A 16,451-nucleotide genomic window follows, 5' to 3' on the forward strand; every position below is an offset into this window, starting at 1 on the left:
TTCGGATCTCTCTAAACTTCCGTCTCGTTGGATCCAGGTGTGCTCCTCTCAGGTAGAGGGCGGTGACGCACGGCTGCGCTTGCGCAAACAGGACTCCTGCGTGTCAAAGTAACACATCCACAATCAAAAACCCATACCTGGAACGCAAATGAGACGATACATTTTTTTTAAAATTACAACTGTACGAACTCACAACCTTTATGCTTTTAACCCCTCGACAAATGCGCAAAGGTGCTGTGCAGTGACTCCGTGGAGGGATATTGGAGTCTGCTCTCCACGGAGCCGCTCACATTCAGCAATGGTGTCATTAACAGGATTTGTTCAACTGGTCATTCACTGGGACAGTTGCTGGGTTACAAATAACGGAGGAACGCGATCTACCCCACCGCGTCCAATCAGTCCTCTGAGAAGCGCCACATCTTGCACACAGGGCGAACGAAGAGAAACTGAAAACGCACCAACATAGAATTGGGAGGAAAAAAAAGTTACGCGTCCTTTCAGCGTGGATGAGAATATTCTGTCTGCGCTTACTGCTGGTTAAAAAAAAAAAAAAAAGTTGGAAGAACCCGACACTCACCGGTGCGCCCTACAGCTCGTCTAATCCTTGAAACTCCCCAGATTTCCACCACGGACGGTGCTCAGAGAGAGTTGGATGCTTGCAGGAGTAGAAGACGCGGAGTCCACCCGCCGGGAGTCTGCTCTGGTGCCCAGTTTGAAGTCTTTCTGCCTTTGACTCGCACAGTGACTCCATCTGTAGCCACTGTGTTCCCCAGCGCTTCCTATCCACGGCAGGCGTCCACTTTATTATGTCCATTAAAATGCTTCGCCTACTGTGTGTCCAACGCTCTATTCCTGTCACGCTTGTGGCTGTTTGTCAGTGTGGATGTAAAACTGTGTGTTCACCCTCAGTCTGCAGGACACACGTGTTTACTGATATATTCATGAAATCTTCTGTGAGAATAATAAATAAAAACAAAAATCAGGCACAGGAGCACCATCATATATCTAAATACGTTTATTTATGAATGATGTAAATGTTTGACATCCATGAAAAGATAAATACAAATCTGTAAAATATCATGAACAGACAAAGCACACATGACATGTATCAGATTAAAAAAAACATTTTTTAATAAATAAAGCCTAAATGCTCTTTAAGGCATCCCTTCTTATTCCGACGCTCCAAACCCATTTCTAGGTGCTTTGTGTCTGCCTTTGTGAGGATAGAAAGAAAAGAAAATGCTTTCATTTGCCTGAATGTCTGCACTGTGTTATCTTTCTGAATTGCCAGCAACCAACTATTCATATGCAGAGGGAGGGGGAAAAAAAATGCACATAGCAGCGTGTTTAAGGGCCTTCCCGAAGAAATAAGACGAATCGCTGCACAATTTCAACTTGACAGTGAAATCCAAACAATAAAAGTGGATTCAATCAAAGCTAAGCCGTTTCATTACTGAAACAGTGGTTTCATATCTCTCTCACGGGTTCAACACTAAGACCTCAGTGCAGCGCGAGCTTTGTCCAGGATGTCCTTTCTCATTCTTGGATAATTTGGATGAGCAGCCAGAACCTGTGGATAAAAATGAAGGTGACTCACAGGATAAAAAAAAAACATATCGAGGATTTTAAACTGAAAACACCCACAAGGCGTCTCACCTTATGACACACATCTATGGCATCAACGTGCCTCTTTGCTTTTAAGTAGTTGAAAGCAAGCTTGTATCCTAAAATAAAAGCAGACATTTAATGTTGGAAATATTTGTCCTTGTAAACAGAACTGGACATGCGATTTCAGCCGACATACCAATAGTTGGGTTTGTCCGATTTCCATATTTCCAAGCCATTTCATAGCTGAGTGCTGCATCACGGAATGCCTGCTCTTTTTCCTGTATGTAGCCTCGATATTCATAAGCTTTACAGCACGACTGGAAAAAAGCGCAATTGCAAATTTACATAAAAGTCAGCTTCTGCATTATAAAGAAACACAAAATGTCAAAAAAGGGGGAAAAAAATGGTAGCTGTGAATAGAAGTGTGTTGATTTAATTCCAGGCTGACCTTGTTACGATTGAGGCATTTTGTTAAGAGGTCACTGGCCATGTCATACTTCCCCGAATGGATGTAGATGTCTGCCAGGAGCAGCCAGCTCTTCTCAAACTCATCGGCGTCAGCAATGCTCCAGTCCATCTTAGCTATGCGTTTGAGCTGGTTCCTGGCTCGAGGAGTTTGTTTTAGCATCATGTAAGCTGTTGCCATGGCCAACAGAGCTGGCACATGGTCTTTCTGAATTGAATTGAACCAAAGAATTTCGATGAGATGGGATGAATGTGACCACAACATTTACTTCAGCATGATGTAAGAAAACTTACACAGCATGACCATACACACAATTATGAGCATAAGCCATGGAAATTCAGCCTGAAACAGTTTATTATGCAATTTGTGACCAAATGATGTGGCTGGCATTAAGAGGGAACCTAAAATAATGCAAAGCTCCTGGTGTGGGTATATTTACACAAGAGAGAGTGATGTAAGTCGTGTGCACCATCTGGAGTTTACTTACCTCATTGTTTGCGATCTCTGTGAAAACATTGAGGGCTTTCTCTACATTGGCCTTCTGTTTAGTCGCCAGAAAGCAGTAGTTCTCCAGGATGCGGAGCTGTGTGTATCCGCCTGGTGTCTGGGGTTTTATCTCCTTCAGCAGCTTCTCAGCTGTTCTCACAGCATGCTGCTCTGACTCCTGCTTCTCCGTGGAGTTCCTGGAAAGAGACAAAGTTACACCGTGTTAGCATTAGGCGCAATTGTCAAGTGTGAGATTTCTGCTCTGCTCTGTTAATTAAAATCCACTCACCCAATTTCACCGTCTAGAGTCTCAAACACTTCTCCTCCGATTGTGTCATTGTCAGGGTTTAGGTAGATTTCAATCATGTTATACACAGCGTTTTGACCCCAATCATTGTCTTTCCGCGCCTTATTAAAGTGTCGAAGAGCATCATTGGGTTCTCCCGTGTACCTGAGCAGAAAGCACAAGTTTTGTCAATAAGCTTGAACCGGACATCCCTATTATCTTGAGAAATCTCTCTTGCAACTTACCACAGATAAAGTCCTTTGCAGTAGTTAAACCCAGGCTCAAATTTAGTCCTGGAAGAATGTTTTTCTGCCATATCAAGAAATCTCGGGATTTCTTCCAACTTTCCCGATCTCCTCAACAAGTCAATGAGCCGTGAAAGAGTCGGGTAGTTGTCTGGACACAAGAGGTGTAAGTTATTATGCTTTCCTTTTACAAAATGGCAATCATCAATTCACATATACATTCAGCACAAAAACAAGAGAAATGTGGCCCTTTTGCACCTGGTTCTCGTTCCAGGAGTTGTTGAAAATGGAAAACTGCCTGCTTATAGTCTTCCTTCCTAAACATAATGTCTGCCATCATCTAAGGAAAAGCATATGAAAGAAATTAGTTCTTAATATTAATTTATAAAAGGTTATGGTCACGATTGTGTTGGCAGAAAGACACAACTAACCAAAGTTGCGTCTTCATTAAATTGGTCGTTCTTCAAAATGACGCTGCATTGCTCCTGGCACGCATCAACCTCGCCTAGAGTGAGGTACAACCGTGCCAGCTCCAGCATCACCTAGAAACAGGGAGCGCATTCATGTAAAGAAGCTGATGTGACAAAAAATTCTTGGTCCAACAATATAGAGTACATAAATCAGACCCTCCGCTTAAATCAAACTATCAACAACTAAAATCGCAAAATTTTGAAAACGCAGGCGCGAGACCTCAAAAAGATGCCAGTGCTTGTTAAGCACAGCTGCAGTAAGTACACAGAACGTTTTTGATTCGGCTGCACTGACCTTGCGATCTGTCTCACAATACACAAGAGCTTCTTTGTAGAATTTGACTGCTCTCTCATAGCCTCTCTGACTTGTGTAGTGTTTAGCGATCTCCGCACAGATCTCAGCAGCAAGTTGTTTCTGCATGGGGACAGCGTCAGGCTGCTCCAACTGCACGCGCTTCAGTACCTTGGCCTGCACATCCCGGGCCTATGGACGGCAAATACACAACAACAGTACTTAGCATCGACATCATCTGTGTAGACACAAGTAAACGAGGACTGATGTTTTTAATGTTTTCTTCATTTTATGTTATTCGGTGTCTCTCAAGCAAAACATCTGATACAAAATGTGTTAAGATGACAAAGTTTCTAAGAGCCAAATAAATGGCATCACTTACTCTTTGTAGGGAAAGTAGTGCGTCCTCTTTTTTGTCAACTTTATTTTGGATCTTTGCCAACAGAACCAGATAACGGCAATCATCTGAGAGTGTAGGCAGCTCATTCACTGGGTAGAAAAAGTAACAGCAACACAACAAACCATTATCAGTATCACATCGGTACATTTTACAAATTCAAGCAGTGTGGTATTAGCACAATCAATATTGACAAATATTTAATTCATATTTATATCAGGGTGTTTATACTGAAGGATTATCTGCATCTTCATGTCTGTGCACAAACTAATATAATGATGAGATTATGTAATTCTTGTTTATTATGGAGTTTGACATCAGGAGTTCACTGTGTATAAAACACTGTGACGTCCAATTCATGCTTTCCACATCCACATGTTTGTAAGGTTCAGCGTGACGTAAAAGTTGCCATCTGCCCGCCGTTGGCGCGTGTGCCAGGAAAACAAAGTTAATGCTTGTTTTGAGGAGCAGCTTTGTGAGATTTGCCGTTATCCACACCTTTATAGTTCACCACTGAACAAGCTGTAATTGAAGCAGTCACTGCCAGATTCTGGACGTGCTTTGAATTGTACACTGCTTTCCAGCGATGGCACCCAAACACAGTGGGAAGTTCCAAATTCTCCAAAAACCCTGTGCTATGTTCGCCCACTGTGCTTGGGACAGGAAAGCAACAAACTCCAGATGCAGACTTTTCCATGGCTCTCGTCACACCCCAGGAAAAATCATCAGCATGGCCCTACAGCCTATTCTGTAACAAGCTGCGATATCCTGTAGAAAGTGCAAAGTCACAGCAAGCCCTTCAGAAACGAAGATGGGAGGGCACCCCGGTAGAGTGTGCGCACCATGCACTGAGCCTGGGCTCAATTCCAGCCCTTTTGCTGCATGTCAACCCCTCTCTCGCTCCCCCACTCCTGTTTCCCTTTAGCTGTCTATATAACAAAGAATAAAAAAAAAAGACAATAATTGTTTTAAATAACCATTTAACCACGGGAGCACTGTGGATTTTTTGATATTAGGGGCAATCCAATGCTTCTATGTAGCACAGTACGCTCCTGTATGCTCCTATTTGTAGTATTAATGGAACCATGTGCATCGTCTGCATTCAAAACCTGCATCATTCAGCACACATGGACTCTGAAACCATGGACTGGCCTTTTAGTACCTGGTTCATGGGCCAGAGCATCGTGCAGGACTCTCTCACAGCGCTCATATTGCTTCATCTTCATCAGAAGCTCCGCCAGGTCATAGCGTAGGAAGTTCTGTTGCTCCGTCTTAAGGGCTGCTTCATAGTAATTTATCGCCTGTGTGAGAACAGAATTGGGTAAACACAATTCGTCTGTGCGCAAATTGTGTTTCCGTTTTCTTTTTTTAAAATGAGTGTACAAGACAAACCTTGACGTAGTTATGAGTCTTCACCAGGGCTTTCCCAATCTTGCTGGCTAAAGCACCATCTTTGGGGTTTTTCTTGAGAGCCTGCTCATAAACCTCAATGGCTTTTTCCGGCTGAAGATAAACACACATGACGACAAGTGGAGTCACAATTGGTTACTGGTTTCAAGTTTTTGTAAATATTATAAATAGCTTTGAACATGCGGTAAACACCTTACAGGCTGATGCATGCAATCAGATTTGTTGCTGAGGCAGGATAAAGACACTATTTCTCATAGTTATTGGGAAAGATCTATTTCGGTACTTGAATGATGTCATCTTGCCTATCATCACAACCAAAACATGTGTCAGCATGACTGATCTCAGGAAGCTTGGGTTGCCACTCATAAAATAGTGCCGGTATCAAAACATCCAGGTCTTTGATTTCATTTAACACACCGTCCTTTTCGCTGTCGACCTTTAGGGTTCTGCTATGTTTTACCTGATCGCTAATCGGTGTTTAGAAACTACAAAACCACCAGCCTCAGGTCAGTTCTCCTTTTCCTGTACTTTGGTCTACCAGATACTTCCCTTACGAGAAGAAGGATGAGACAACTAAATAATCACTTCCTGTGTTGCCAGTGATCCTCCGTGAACTACCATGAAGTGGGTGATTTTAAAATCCTTGATAATAAATTATTGAGATAAATGCATTTTAACTCTGTGTGGAGAGGAAGTACATTTGCTTACTTAATGTCCAATGAGTGCTGAGGATTTGCACCCACTCAGTCTCTGAGAAGCACACTGTCTGATTATAAAAGCCTGGGTCAACATGTGTCTGTAATAGTCTAATGCAAGTCATAGACTGAAGCAACTGTACCTTTAAAGCTGCAAAAAAAAATTACTAAAATGCACGCAAACAAAAGAAACAATGTCATAAGGTGCAGCTGAATCTCATCCACTTACTTCTTGAATGTTCATGTAGGCATCACCAAGTAAGAGATACGTGTGAGGGCCGGGCAGCTTCTCCACCATTTCTCTGGAGAAAAACAAGAGGTATCACATCACACATGCTGTACTTCATTATGAAGACATATGTCTCTGCTACTCTGTGGTTACATCATACTCTACTCAGTCTCAGCTGTCAATAAGAAGTAACATCTGAGAGCAGAGGAAGACTTGAGGCAATTGGAGGAAACTGCATATTTCCTCTCAACTGCATGAATGGCTTCAGTTAAGCTTTTATTTCATTTACCTTGTGCCTGTGGTCTTCTAAATTCTACTACAGACTTAACTGGATGACATGTGGGTGCACTGTGGCTGGATATTCAGTGGCTTTGTATTCAATTAAGATTCAGCCATTTCTATTCAGACAAACATTTACAATGCATTAGGTTTCAGATAGGACACATGGACATATATTTGGGGACTGTCTTTGATTTCAGTGTGGCATTTTGTTGTTCATTTAAATCCAGATGAACCGCTCACCTGTAACAGCTTGCATACAGACGTTTTTCTTTTCTGTGGTTCAGATATATGTCCGCCATTTTCTCCTTGGCTTGAATGTAGTAGGGCTGCTCAGGAGTAATGTTTCTGAGCATACTCAGTGCCAGCTCTGTATCACTACGCAGCAGGGCCAGGTCCGCATTCGCTATTGTGACACGCAGCTCCTCAGGTGTTCCCGAAAACTCATTGATGGCATCTTGCATCACCTTTGCTGCTTCATGCTGAAATATTAAATATATTCATAAGCTTATCCTGTACTGCTTCCTTTGAGGTTAAACTTATGCAGAAACCCAAAAAGAATACCAACATGTACTAGTCTCGCTAAGTCAGAACTCACTATATTACCTGTTCGCCGTTGATCCACAGGGCCTCAGCTAACTCCAAGAAGACAGAGACACAGTCTGCAGAGCTTAGCTCAGTCTTCTTGTTCTTGGACTTGGACGAGGATCCGGCTCTGCGGATACCTGGGAGACTCATGGCCATCTGCAACGTCTGAATAGCCTCCGTGAGTTCACCCATTTTCTTCTTAGCTTGAGCCTTGATCAAGTGGTATAATGGATGGTCTCGAATCTGGAACAGACAGCAAGTCATTTAAATAAGCAATCCCTGCATCAACATGGATAAGGTCTTGTGGATACATTTCTGACCGAGTTCTTGACTCGAGCAAGTAATAACAGTCACCACAGGATGTCAGTCTGACTCAGCTGAACGCTCATTGATCACACTAATACTGATTCTGCACTGACCTGGCGTCATCTCAAACCACTACAGCTTGTAATTTGCCTAAAAGTATCAGTACAACTTATTTCCAACATCAAACATTTCTGAACTGTTGACTTCTCTAGAGGACATGTGACCAAACCATGCACTGAGATAGGGTGAAGGACGCAGCTTGCAGAGGTAACCTCAAAATGTTACTTTGTGAAACTTTGCCGAGTGGGAGAGAGTTCTCTCAGAATAATTACACAGTAACATGGCGCCAAGATTTGCAACTGCACTTTCTGAGACCTCAACATATCAAAAGGCCCATTCTTCTCCTTGATAAGGATGAACAGTAAACTAACTCTCACGCCGGGAGAAAGGCCTTGTTTTGATAATGACCAAACTTTTCAGTGACTCTTCCAACTCTCTGGCCTGTAAATCTTAGAAAAACACAAAAACAAAGAATCACTGATTTGACTTCCAAGACTTTTAAGAGATTATTCCTCAAAATTATGAATCATTGAAGGGAACTAACCCTGTCACTGATGTGCAAAACTGCAAAACCCAAGGACAAAAATGTAGAACAGGGCTTCAGGACTTTGTTAACTGTGATAAAGAAACTTTCCCTTTCAGAACACACCCATCCTCTTCCTTCCACACACGCATACATCCAAAACACACAGACGACACTTTTAAAAAAATACGCTCATCTTGTCACTGTGCCTTCAAATGCATCCTAGATTACATGTATTTAATGAAACATGCTTCGTCCTTTCTTCCACATCCTCTGCTGTAGGTAACATACTTAAATAAGCACATGCTGACATGTAGCTGCAATGTATCTTTAGTGTTTAACAGTGGGTTAAAGAAGTGAACGAAAATGCATTGTCTTATATAGATACAGTCAAAAATACTTTCATGTTGATGGTGATTTTACCTCAAAGTTATGGCTGAGGCAGAGTTCAAGAGACTGTGAGCACAACGCCACGTTACCCTGCTGCAGGTGGATCTGTGCCATGAGCAGGTGAGCATCTGCATGAGAGGGACACTGGTCCAGGCAGTGCTGTAGATTGCTCTGAGCAGCGTCAATGTCACCTGAACGAACACAGAAGTAATTGTAGTAAAATTTATAGACATTTGTTTAAAAAAAACCAAACAAACATATTTTTAACTGCAGTACTCACCAGACTGATATCGGACTTTGGCTAGCAGGAAGACCCCTTGAAGGAGACCGGGCACAATCTTGACTACCTTATCCAACAAGGAGGCACAGTGCTGGAGCTGAGGAGCAGGAGCTTGGCCTTGTGCAGGAGGCTGAAATAGTCAAAGTGCTATTCACTGCAAACAGTCTTTAACCATTCTTATGATGACTCCCATTATAAGAGGGTCAGTGTACATATTCTAATCATACTACCAGAAATGTGTGACATTGATAAGAAAGTACATAACTGATTAAGGCTCTCTTGCGCTGCCCAAATTTAAGGCCCATGAATTACATAAAAATTTCAAGATCAAAAGACACCCAGTAACTGATGATTCTTCCAGCTGTACCTTAGCAGGACACAGAGCAAGATACTCTTTGACAATCTCCAACAGGAAGTCAGGGTTCAGCCTCTCGAGGTACTCCACTCCCAGAGGCAGACCCTGCAGGGAGGAGAAGTGTGTGTCCACGGCATCGTTCAGCAGGTTGGTCACCTCTTCCTGGGGGCGGCGCCTTTTCACTGCCAGCACAGCACGTAGGTACGATAGTTCCTAATAAAAAGAAGAAAAAAAAAGAAAGGAAAATAAACCAATAGAAGAAAAAAAATGTAAAAGAAAAGAAATCCTTGTCAAGAGTGGTCTGTTCAAGATCAATCAAAGATAACATCATGAAAAAAGTCAGTCATCCAGGAAGAATAACTGAAGAGAAAATACTGAAGTTCTACAGAGCAGTTGCTCCTTATGCTGCCAGAAGCTCTTGCTTAATTCCTCACAAAAAGTTCCAAATAATTATAAGCCTCTCTCTAGCATAGAAACAAGCTTACCCCTGATTTTCCAATAGATTGTTGAATCTCTGTAAGGAATTCCAAGTGTTGTTCTGCATCTTCAAGATGTCCCTCTATCAGCTGGCAGCGAATTTTACCTGCTCAACGAAAATAAAAAAAATTCTATCTTTCACGTGTGCATGTACCCAAAGTATCATGTATACAGCAGAAAAATAATCGGAACACGTTACCTGTCAAAGCTGAAACACTAGTCTGATCCCTATCGGTAATGGCGGTCTTGTACCACTTCATAGCCTCCCTGATTCTGCCCTGAAGCACCATCTGGTAGCCCAACTCTGTGGCTAAATCTGAGTCCCCGGATGCCTGCGAAAAAGCTCTTTCCACCATTCTGAATGTCTGCTCGATCACTTTCTCATTCCGTCCACACTGTGAAAACACAAAACCACGAAAAGCTGTAATTCTGTGCACATTGGAAAAGCCTCCAGAAGTTAGAAAGATCACACCTGTAGCATTCAATTTGGAAAGATTTCTAAAAATCGTCTTACAACTCGGGTGAAGGCAAGAGACATTTTGTAGTAAAGCTCAGGGTTGTGTGGTTCCAGAATGTCCAAACTGCTGACGAGGTTTGAAAGCAGCTTTACCGACTGAAAAGAGGGACACAAAAAAACAGTCATCAATCAATGTAATTATTAACCATTTATTTAGATTCATGTGAATATCCAACTGTATGAACTGAATGAAGTTTGAACGTGTGAAAACATGTACATTTTACCTCAGTAATATCGCCTTCTCTACATAAAGAATGTAGAGCTAGCATCCGTAGGGCCTCCAGGTTATTTTTATCCTTCTGTAAAAGCCTGAAACATGACACAAGGTGCTGTGAATAAAGTCCATTTCCAACACTTAATAAGCTTGGATTTCTTTTATTGACAGCAATAGAATATGTGATACTGCTGCAGCACTGTGTTGAGTTCCCATACAAATAACATTAAAACTAAAAGGAACTGCGAAGGCGTCCAAAGGATGTAAGGATCCTGTTTGCTGCTTGCACCCCTCCCAATCCACAACATCACTGTGAGGGCACCACAGCAGCTCTGAACTTGGTGCAACCTGAGTAATCTCTTCCTCCTGTTCAGAAAAACCTGAATTGTGACTCCTTGGAACTGTATGTGATTCCAGCACATTGGCTCAAAGGCCTTTTTATGCTGTCTGACACTGGCTAAGGTCCAGAGGAGCAAGCACAAACAATGGCTTAGTCAGTATGCGCTGGTTTGAGGCATCACGTTGGTCTGTCATTTGCACTTGAATGCTGGGCCATTTGTAAAGGCAGACTGTGTTTTTTTTTTCCCCTCATATGCCTGGTGGTGATTATAAATGTTTCTGCATGTTTTGATTTCACCAGAAACACTGTTACCATTCCTTAAGATTTTTTGGAGTCTGGGAAAGAGCGCTCAAACAAGCTTGCACAGAGAGAAACTGGAAATCTGGGTATAATTTGGGGAGAAACCTACAATACATCTAATCAGTTACCTGTGTGCTGCGTCTATGGTTTGCTCCCAGTCTTGAAGGCTCAGCAACAGTTTCATTTTCTTGACGAGAGCAGGCAAGAACCCAGGGAAACTCACGATGACTTGGTTAACTATCTCTAAAGCTCCAGAGTAGTTCTGACGATATTCATAGTATTTTGCCTAGAACAGAGAAAAACATCACCAAAGTTGTACAGAATATATAAACACAAACAAAAGCCAATTGCTAGCAATATAGTTGAAATATCTAAACATCTTAAGCGGAAATTATATCTCAAAAATGATGGGCCTCATTTAAACAACTTACTGTAGAAGAGAACTGCAAGATTTGTTTTTATGTGGTGAAAAAAATAACTGAACTAAACCATAAAAATACACCAATGGATACATTAAATCAAGCACAGAGTCAATTAGAGACACAATAAGTAGTGTAAAATGAGTAGGGACTAGGAGGAATTACAGCATCGTAACATTTGCAGCTGTGGCTGAGGAAGGCTATTCAGTGTGGAGCTGTATTTCCCATGTCACCTTTCCCATCAGGCCGAAAACATCTGCTCTCTCTTTCAGTCCCTCATCAAAGTATTTTCCAGCCTTTCTGGCGTAGGCGTCTTTACCAGATGTCACATCTATCCAGGCTTTTAGGATTATCCCCTAAAAAAAACAAATATCAGCTCATATTTCTCAAAAGCACAAACAGATCTCTCTTATCATTCCACACACGTCAAACCTTTTCACAGAAATTGAAAAGCAATACTGATGCATCTCTCAGCCATATGACAAAAACATAAATCTCACCTCTCTCGAGCCGTTGGAGAGTTTGATCATTCTCTCCGTGTATTCCCTCGCCTTATCATTTCTTCCTAATAGCCAGAGAAAAATTCCAGCGTAGTACAGACTCTTAGGAGGTGCACTTTTACGATCCTCTTTGACCTTAGCATCAAGTTCTTGAATAACGTCTCTGTCTGTGAATGAAAAGACACGTAGTCAAGTGTGTCCAGTGCAATGAAAGAAACATCTACGGCATGAATCAGAGAACTCTGCCGGCTTACCTGGATTGGTCTTCTTCTTCTCTGCATAGACGAGGGCCATTAACGTGCAGAGACACACATCTCGATCATCTCTGATTGTGTCCAGTTCTGCTGAAGCTTCTTGGATTTGGTCTGAAACAAAACAATGACAGAGATAAATGTACAACAGCAGGAAACTCATCCATCCAGAACATATTACTCTGTTTGAAGCTTACCTTGCATGAGGGTACCATACGCGTGGAAAAAGGTGTAGATAGGATCATTGCTGAATTTCCTTTGAGCAGATGCTGCAGCGTTTACGGCGTGACTGAAATACTTCTCATAGCAGTAATACTTGATCAAAGCCTGTGGAAAAGATAGAAAGAGGGGATTGATTTGCAGGAATTTAAACAGTGTGATAGAAAAACAGCCTTTAAACACTTACATTACACCACAAGTGATCTTTTGGTTTCCATATCTGAACATGCAAAGCAAAATTAAAATAGAGATGCTGCGTTTACGGCCACAGTGCATGCTAGCCAGTTTAAGTTAGCCGATGTTAGTCGCCGTCAAGGCAAACAGCTATTGTTACCGTTTAACTTTAGCTTACAAGAAGACAGTCATAACTTACGAACTGTTTGCCAGAATATACACCAAATTACGTTCTCTGAAAGTCTTTTTTCTGTCATTCGCCTTCATGTGCAGCCTTCGGGTGTTGCATTTATCATGTTCGCTTACCAAGCTCGTCTCTTCATCCTCCATCTTGGCTCAAACGCTTCGTGCTGCAGCAACAACTAAAAGCGTAATTATCACAACTGTTGTAATTCTGTCTCTACACTGTACTTGAAGATAACGACGATATTTACTGTAGTTTCCGTTGTGTTTTCGCCATCTTGCTTTAACTCCTTTAGCGTTGTCCGGTAACTTAGGAACAGGCAGGATCCAGGAGGTATTTATTCCCTGTAAATTTACTCACAGGCGCGACTTCTTCTTCTCCGGCTTCTTACATGTTGCTTCTTCTTTAGTAAAAATGGCAGATTACAATGTTGGCTTGGTTTACAAAGCCCCTAAGCATTATGAATACACGTAGTTTAGCTGTTTGGACTACCATTGGCAACGTATAAAAGAGCTCTCAGCCTGTCCAGAAGCCTGACAGACAAAAGTAGGGGTAAATAAACCACCTTACGCCGTCCTCACCTTTGTATCACTAGGTGGCGCCATCATCCTTTTTAATACGTTTTTACACTAAACCAGCTCCACTTCCACCACAAGTGCTGCTACTAACAATAATAGCAGCTCATTAATAAAAAATATTACCTTAGTTGACATTCTGCAAAAAAAAAAAACAAGTTAGATAAAAACAAAAATTAACAGTTTTAAGTGTATCTGCTTGTGTCAAAACATGCTATATTGTACCCTTGCATTGTAAAGTATAATGTAAGGCTACAAGAGTATTTTAAATGCAATCTGTAAACTATAAATTTCACCTATTAACCAATTTCCCAACTCAGATGCATTTGAAGCGACATGAAGAAGAAAAAAAAACATTGCATGTCAAAGGTCAAAGTAAGTTTAACCTCCTTTGAATATATGGAAATATTGTGAGCGAGCTCAGGGGCTTGGATTACACTCACATACGCAGGATTAATGTGGTTGGCTCTTTGTAGGGTTGGTTTCTGTTTGGCTGGGGGAAAAAAAAGCTTCTAAACATAATGTTAATATCGCCCATTCATGTTTGTTATTGTGTGGCTATATTGTTGTTCACCTCACCTTTTTGCACACATGAACACATCTTTACATAGCTTACCATGTGCAGTGGAAACATATTTCTGTCCAGCCAGTGGTAATTGGTGCTCCAGCGTTATGCAACCCCATGCATTGACTGTTAAGTATGATGTCTACAGTGTTGAGTCCATGGCCAGACCAGCTGTGGGTGCAACTGTTCCAGGAGAGACCTTTCCATGCCTTGTCAGATACTATTTAGCACTAACTCTGGCACATAATCATTACTCTCTACAGCACACATCAATGAAAGAGTAAATCAGGTTGGTATCGAGCTCTGTGTATGCGCAGCCATGGGAAATGTCTGTGTGTCGCACCACACAAGTTTTGCTCACACTTTTGCACCCATGCTGTTTGACATTACTTGACAAGAGTAATTGCACCGGGGTAAATAATATTCATTTATTAATACTACCTCTTTTATGTCCATATAAATCCAAAAGAAACAAATTATATTTTCAATAATACAGAGTAGTTACACGGTGAACAATTGAGGTGTTGTACTTAGCATTGAGCAATAAATACTGTATGTGTTGTTGCACTTTCAAAGAATGCATCTGAAAACCTATTAGAGGAAGACGATGGAATATGGACCCCCTGGGATCCACTGCTATAGCATTCTAATGGCTGTATCCATTGTGGTTTGTACAGACCATTATTGATCAAAGTGCCATGCCCAATAATACAAGCAGCTCACTTGCAAATGAACTCTTTTATTTCTTTTTCCATATGTGTTGCAATAAAAAAAAAACAAAAAAGTTACTTGAAATTTGCTTTGCACTTCAGAGCACAGACACGCGTGTGCTAATCTGCCCATGTAAACACACAGCAGGTATGATAGTGATAGTCAGGAATTTCTGCTTTCTTACACATTTGCAGTAACTATATTATTCTAATACGTGATGATTGTGTTTCTACCTGACAAGCAGTACTTGTATGTGCTGTCTTGACGTGGGAGTGGTTTGTCTATGTGTGTGTGTGTGATTTCAAGGGTGAGATAAAAAAGTGAGTGTGTCTTTCTGTCAGTCTGTGTGTCTCTCTATTAGCACATTGGGAAGGTAAGGGGGGAACTCACCACTATCTAATCTAATGGGATTTTCTTCCCATCCATCCACAGCAAATAAAATTACAGAGCTGTTATAGGTAGCATTCTCAGATTTCTCTCTGAAACGTTTTCGACTAAGCCCCTACACGCATGCCAGTGGCGAGGTCCCAAGGCAAACACTCATCCTTTCACATAAACATGTCCACATATTACTGCCCGGCTAGCGAGACTCCAGGGGTGGGGACGGCAGACCAACTTCCGACCTTCCACCATAATGCAGTCTAACAAGGAGTTTGATGTCATGTTGCTGGGCAACCAGCAAGGAGAATCTGCAGAATTACTCCTGATTTACCGGTCATTAAAACAGGCTATCTGTAACCCCACTTGTTGCCATCGGTGAAGCTGTGTGCTGGTTTCAGTCACTACGTTTCATAATCTCTCTCACATGATGAGTGTGATATAATAAGCAAACATGACATGATAAGCAAACATTTTTACAGGATAAGAATCTTGACATTTTAATTGGCAGTTTGTTTCTGTGATAACGTCTTGAGCTCTGACAGCAGGCTGGCAAAAATTTATTCAGAGACAGTTCAATCACTGTGCTGACTGCCCTGTTAGAGAAACAACATGCGAGCCATAAAGTGCTGTGAGTGGGTGTGGCACCAAGTGATAATCACATCATCGTTGTTAGACAGAATGGCAGGAATAATCAGCACTTTGCCATCAGCCTCCTGTTTACTGCCCTCAGGGTTCAGCAGCCACAGTCGGCAAAAGCAATGTCGGACTATAATGAATATTTGGATTGTCATTAATAATTAATAAAATGTTCCACCCACTTAAGATGCTATAGTTTCCAGAAGCCACAAAGCGCACTCAGAAACCAGATTCTAGCTTTTTGCACGGATGTTTGCTGAAACACGCTGCATACGGAAATGAAAACGTAATAAACTTGTACACATTGTCAGTCCCCGGCCAGAAGTGAATAAATATTTTTGAAGAAATATTTACACGCTACACTGTCATGCCACTCAAAATGACTTGCTGAAAGCCGTACATCCATAAGTGCTTCCAATATCTCAAGATAATATAAGCTGAGCCATTTACAGTTTGAGTGCTTACTACATTTTGGAAATGGACACCAACAACTTTAACATTCTACAGTTTCTGGAATGAAACTAATGCTGATTGTGGTTTGGTTGCTATCAGCATTGCAACAGTTGTATAGCTTATTACTGTAAAATCTGGCGCTTAATGCCTCTGAGTCATCTCTGTGGTTT

At 41.6% G+C, this 16,451-nt stretch overlaps 1 protein-coding gene across 1 annotated transcript; it reads right to left on the reverse strand.

The window, feature by feature from the left end:
• Window positions 1-999: 999 nt before the first annotated feature.
• On the reverse strand, window positions 1,000-13,209 carry ttc21b (tetratricopeptide repeat domain 21B). Its single transcript, XM_008301150.1, has 29 exons — window positions 13,083-13,209; window positions 12,581-12,710; window positions 12,387-12,497; window positions 12,133-12,299; window positions 11,866-11,988; window positions 11,342-11,499; window positions 10,584-10,668; window positions 10,357-10,455; window positions 10,042-10,237; window positions 9,851-9,948; window positions 9,378-9,578; window positions 9,011-9,140; window positions 8,764-8,921; window positions 7,470-7,694; window positions 7,107-7,345; window positions 6,585-6,657; window positions 5,643-5,753; window positions 5,413-5,551; window positions 4,236-4,342; window positions 3,857-4,045; window positions 3,523-3,633; window positions 3,350-3,431; window positions 3,092-3,242; window positions 2,850-3,011; window positions 2,562-2,757; window positions 2,057-2,281; window positions 1,805-1,925; window positions 1,657-1,724; window positions 1,000-1,570 (listed from the first exon to the last, which is right to left on the reverse strand). Exons 1-29 carry the CDS (start codon window positions 13,104-13,106, stop codon window positions 1,493-1,495), a joined length of 3,957 nt encoding a protein of 1,318 aa, XP_008299372.1. The 5' UTR covers window positions 13,107-13,209; the 3' UTR covers window positions 1,000-1,492.
• Window positions 13,210-16,451: the final 3,242 nt, after the last annotated feature.

The sequence above is a fragment of the Stegastes partitus genome, unplaced genomic scaffold (genome assembly GCF_000690725.1).
Source record: "Stegastes partitus isolate 25-593 unplaced genomic scaffold, Stegastes_partitus-1.0.2 Scaffold1636, whole genome shotgun sequence".
Lineage (NCBI taxonomy): Eukaryota > Metazoa > Chordata > Actinopteri > Pomacentridae > Stegastes > Stegastes partitus.

Bases quoted from the DNA above. Each gene is read 5' to 3' on its own strand.
- ttc21b (XM_008301150.1), bottom strand. From the start codon at position 13,106: ATGGAGGATGAAGAGACGAGCTTG. The intron at 4,343-5,412 runs GTACTAAAAGGC...TTTTCTACCCAG, and splicing joins TGCTCTGGCCCATGAACCAG to TGAATGAGCTGCCTACACTC. The intron at 3,012-3,091 runs GTAAGTTGCAAG...CTTTCTGCTCAG, and splicing joins TGCAAAGGACTTTATCTGTG to GTACACGGGAGAACCCAATG.